The sequence below is a fragment of the Exserohilum turcica genome, assembly GCF_000359705.1.
Source record: "Exserohilum turcica Et28A unplaced genomic scaffold SETTUscaffold_14, whole genome shotgun sequence".
In the NCBI taxonomy this organism is placed as follows: Eukaryota; Fungi; Ascomycota; class Dothideomycetes; order Pleosporales; family Pleosporaceae; genus Exserohilum; species Exserohilum turcicum.
Genome location: NW_007359959.1, coordinates 1,242,124 through 1,247,177, shown reverse-complemented (window position 1 = coordinate 1,247,177; position 5,054 = coordinate 1,242,124). Strand labels below are relative to the sequence as shown.

The 5,054-nt window shown below is 53.5% G+C and overlaps 2 protein-coding genes across 2 annotated transcripts; one reads left to right on the top strand and one right to left on the bottom strand.

Annotated features, from left to right (window-relative positions):
* SETTUDRAFT_106742 (uncharacterized protein) lies at positions 1 to 3,286 on the top strand (the record flags this gene model as incomplete). The annotated part of the gene is made up of 4 exons (XM_008025475.1): positions 1 to 44; positions 112 to 180; positions 360 to 2,270; positions 2,326 to 3,286. The coding sequence occupies 4 exons, from the start codon at positions 1 to 3 to the stop codon at positions 3,284 to 3,286; spliced, it is 2,985 nt and encodes a 994-aa protein (XP_008023666.1).
* An 18-nt stretch (positions 3,287 to 3,304) lies between these two features.
* Positions 3,305 to 4,439, bottom strand: SETTUDRAFT_160218 (uncharacterized protein; the record flags this gene model as incomplete). The annotated part of the gene is made up of 4 exons (XM_008025474.1): positions 3,305 to 3,967; positions 4,099 to 4,245; positions 4,302 to 4,373; positions 4,422 to 4,439. The coding sequence occupies 4 exons, from the start codon at positions 4,437 to 4,439 to the stop codon at positions 3,305 to 3,307; spliced, it is 900 nt and encodes a 299-aa protein (XP_008023665.1).
* Positions 4,440 to 5,054: the final 615 nt, after the last annotated feature.

Below are 5,054 nucleotides of genomic sequence, written 5' to 3'. Positions count from 1 at the left end.
ATGACGTTGCCGAAAAATCTGCGGATAGGCGTTGATGTGGGAGGGTAAGCAAAGCATGGGTAGCTAGTGAGCAAATGGCCAGAACCACAGCACTAATGGTTTCTATGATAGCACGAATACGGATGGAGTAATCATCGATCCGGGGAAACCGGACCAGGATGATCGGGGAATCATTGCTTGGTAAGATTGCTGCTCTAGTTCTCTCTCTCTCTCTCTCTCACACACAGGACTAATCTGGCTGCGACCCCTCCAAACCCCCAATGCTCACATGGACGAGAACTGCCAATTCACATGCTCACGGACGCGAATATCCAATTTACATGCTGTGCTAGAATATGAGAGCTTACAGGAACCATCAGGCACAAGGCTCCTACGACGGCGAATCCCAGCCATGGTATCGCGAATGCAATCACCACCATGTTCAAATCCGCTTCGGTGGATCCAGCAGCCGTGGCCAGCGTGACGATAGGAACTACTCATTTCGTGAATGCAGTAGTTACCAGGGATCAATCACGTCTGTCTCGTGTCGGCGTGCTTCGTCTGTGCGGCCCATTCAGCAAGCATGCTCCTCCATGTGTCGATTGGCCTGCTTCCTTACGCACGATTATTCTCGGACATTACGCACTAATCGACGGGGGCTTGGAGGTGGATGGCAGCCTTATTTCCGACATTAGAGAGCAAGAGATCGTGGAGCAATGCCATGTCTTCAGAGAAAAGGGAATCAAGAGCATCGTAGTAAACGGCGTCTTCAGTCCCATCGATACTGTCGAGAGACAGGAAGAGCGGGCAGCAGATATCATCAGGCGCGAGCTAGGCAACGAGGTAGATATCGTCCTCAGCAAGACGGTAGCCAACCTTGGGTTTCTCGAGCGCGAAAACGCAGCCATCTTGAACGCCTCGATCCTATCTTTTGCCAGGAAGACAATTGCATCGTTTCAGGCCCCCATCAAAAAACTGGGTCTGAATTGCCCAGTCTTCATCACACAGAATGACGGCACCATCTTGAGCGGTAAAGCAGCGAGTCGACTGCCCATTCGCACATTCTCATCTGGTCCTACAAACAGTATGCGCGGAGCTGCGTTTCTCATCGGGATGCAGGAAAAAGGAGAAGCCATGATGGTCGTTGATGTGGGTGGAACGACATCCGACGTTGGGCTATTGCTTCCAAACGGATTCCCGAGACAGCAAGCCGCCTACTCGGAACTAGCTGGTGTGAGGATGAACTTCTCGTATCCCGATGTGAAGAGCATGGGACTGGGGGGCGGGAGTCTGGTGAGAAGAGTCCAGGGGCGCATGCAGGTTGGGCCGGAATCTGTAGGCTACCAGCTACCCGAGAAAGCACTTGTTTTCGGTGGCAGCGTCGCGACAGCCACAGATTATACAGTTGCAGGCTCATCGGATCTTAGCATAGGCGAGCCGGAAAAGGTCCGAGGAAAGCTTGCCGAAGAGGATGTGCAGGCCTTCAGAAGCGAGACCAAGCGCATGCTGGAGAGGATCATCGACACGATGAAGACGTCGCCCGAAGACGTTCCTGTTCTCCTGGTCGGCGGTGGCGCAGTCATAGCCCCGGACGCGCTCAAAGGCGCAAGTCGGGTTGTAAAGCCGAAATGGTCCGGCGTAGCCAACGCCATCGGCGCCGCAATGGCCCGCGTCAGCGCTGTCGTCGACACGGTCAAGTCAACCGAGAAGCAGTCTGAAAAGGAGAGTCTGGCCGAAATTTGCGACCAAGCCAAGCTAAAAACCATTGCTGCGGGTGCCTTGCCACACACGACGGTCATTGTCGAGGCGGAAAGTCTGCCTTTGCAATACGTCTCGCACAAAACGCGCTTCATAGTCCGAGCCGCGGGTGACTTTGACTTTTCACGCGCAAGCGACTTTGCAGACTTGAACGTGACCAAAGAGGGAGAAGACTCGGAAGCTGTTTTAGAAGATGCAGGGGCTGCCATTGCTGCGCCCTCGATTAGAGAAGACACAGAGGAGGCGGACGCAGTACCCGATATTGACATCACTGCGTACAGGCCTCACGTGCAGAATCGCGAGTGGCGGATATCAGAAACCGATCTCACCTGGATGACCATCGGCTGCTACATCCTGGGTACCGGTGGAGGCGGGTCTCCATACTCGACCATGCTCCGGGTTCGTGGCATACTGCAGTCTGGCAACACTATTCGGGTCGTGAGCCCCGACGATCTCAAGGACGATGCTCGGGTGGGCAGTGGAGGCGGCGCTGGCAGTCCTACCGTCGGAATCGAGAAACTATGTGCTGATGAGTACGTCTCCACTGAATAATAACATCAAGGAGGTTTTGCACTAATAACATGGCAGGATGATGGATGCTCAGAACCAGCTCTACCACCTCCACGGAGGCCGGTATGCAACGCACATTATCCCGCTTGAAATCGGCGGTTCCAATGGACTGCAAGGCCTCGTTCTAGGCGCGTCAAGCAACATGAACGTACCCTGTGTCGACGGCGACTGGATGGGCCGCGCATACCCCACCAAATGGCAGACAACGCCCGTAGTGTTTGGCGAGCGCGAGATAGTCTTCGCGCCCGTCGCTGTAGCCGACGGAAATGGAAATACGCTGTACATGCCTACCGCGAAGAGCGATCTGAAAGTGGAACAAGTCATTAGAGCGGCACTGACTCAAATGGGTAGTGCGGTCGGTACAGCCGACGCTCCAGTGACGGGCGCAGAGACCCGACGATGGGCCGTTGAGCACACTATTTCGCTGTCCTGGCGCATCGGCCGAGAGGTGGCGAGAGCACGCAAGGAGAACAGAATCGATGGCGTTGCGGAATCCATCATCGACGCTGTTGGTGGCCCCGAGACAGGCCGTGTGCTGTTCAAAGGCAAGATCGTGGGCGTAGAGCGCAAGCTGTACATGGGCCATGTCTATGGCGAAGTCGTCATTGAAGGCATGACGGCAGAGTACAAAGGCAAGATCAAGATTCCCTTCAAGAACGAAAACATCGCCGTGGTACGCATACCAGACAGCGGCGAAAGCCAGACTGGAGAGGAAAACAACGAAGACGTGCTTGCCATTGTCCCCGATCTCGTCGCGGTGATAGATGCGCAGAACGGCGAGGCTATCGGAACGCCAGAGTACAGATACGGCTTGCTAGTCTCTGTCATTGGCATCACGGCGAGCGAGCGCTGGACCAGTGCAAAGGGAATCGAGATTGGAGGGCCGAAAGCGTTTGGGTTGGGCCATCTCGAGTACAAGCCTCTGGGCAAGTTTGTGAAGCCTATCAGTGTTATTGACGAGTATGATGGGAAAGCGTAATTAGGTAGTCGATTAAGTCTATGTAGCTTCAAGCTGCCTGGCGCCGGGATACAAGGGCAGAATAATCTTGACAGCGGCCTCATAGCTCGTGAACAATATCCCGCCGCTAAACACTGTGCGTCCCAGCCTCATGGTGGTGCCCTTCCAGAATCCCCGAATGCCATAATCCATTAGCACGCTCTTGACGGCCTCGGCAGTCGTCGTTCCCTTTGCGCTCTGCGACCGTGTCTTGATGACGTCAAATGGCTGTGTGGAAAGGGTTGTGACAATGCCGGCTACGGATCCATTTGCAAAGTTGATGGCTGTATTTTGCTCGATATTCTTGCTCTTTTCAAAGTCCTTGAGGATGTTGTACGTCCCCAGTCGGAATGCAGTCGCTGATGCTTGTTTGAGCGTGGTGCCGACGAATCCGCGGTAGAGTCCCAAAATACCATGCTCTTTCCAAATGGTAGTGGTAGCATGCAGGCCAGAGCGGAAGCGCTTTTCATTTCTAGCGTCGTCTATGACTGCGGTTTTGATGCGCTCGGTTGGTGTAACTGCGGTTATCGATGCAACGACTCCGGCCGTCATACCGGCGAGTAAGTTGCGCAGAGGAGAAAGGGTGCCAGTCTCTGGATCGGCAAAAGAAGACTTGATCTGGTCGAAGAAGAGAAATCGAACGGCATCTTTTCCGACTGATCCCTGGTCTAACGTTGGCTTCGATGCTCAGAGCATAGCAGACACACATTCCCGTCTGGTAACAAGAGACAGGCCCAGACAAATAAACAATTGCTAGAGACTAGACACATAGATGTCATGAGAAATATACTTACAAACACTAGGGCGCCACAGCCCTTGTACAGCGCCCTGATGCCCTCCTGCTGATAGACCTGTGTCACGACCCAAAAAGGGTTTCGCGGCGTAGGCACATTTGATTCAGCCCTCAACTGGACTCTCGTCTTTGCGAATTCCAACGGATACTGTGCAGGCATAAGTCACGAGATCAATGGCAGCGGGATACTGCTTTGGACGGTACCGAGAGAAATCCTTCTACGCCGCCAGCCACACCGCCAGCTGCCAGAGAGACTACCGCAGGGATATTGTCGTCCTGTGTCCATCAGTAAACGGTCCTACAAAGCTCATCGCGCCAACTTGCATTGCCGCCTGAAACCATTTGCGTCTAGGGCTCGTAGTGTCGAGATGGGGGACGAGCGTGAGTATTTTGATGGTAGCAGCAGGAGAGAGATGCAGGTTTCCAGCCCAACCGATAAGTAACCGAGCTTCCGATGCCGTTTTTTCCAACCTACGGCTCGGTTCCGATTGCGCGTGCGCGCGCCCTGTTGCCGGCATCGCGAAAGCGATTTTTCCCGATGCGCAACACCCATGTCCAGAAGCAAGAAGAAGAAGAAAAAAATCGCCGTACCTCGATTATTCAGCTCAGTTGCTCCTTCGGATATGGGCATGTCAACGGCGTATTTGTGATCTAGTGGACCCGCCCGCCTATGCGACATGGACGTGGACGTAGAAACAGCTAGTCTGCATACAAGCTCTCTCTAAATTGACTGCATGCGCTAAAGCGACCACGTGTACGCCCCAGCAGTCTGGCACGAGCAAATATAGCTGCATGAAAACTCAAAATAGATTTTTTGGAGATTGTACTAGAATCACGCCAATAATTGCTAAAAAGCGTAAAAGAGGGCATATTTTTGCAGGCTGGGTTGTTCTGGATCTAAGTACGGAGGTGCCTCACAAAAGTTTTGTCCTGCCAAGAATAATTTAGCCGAAATCT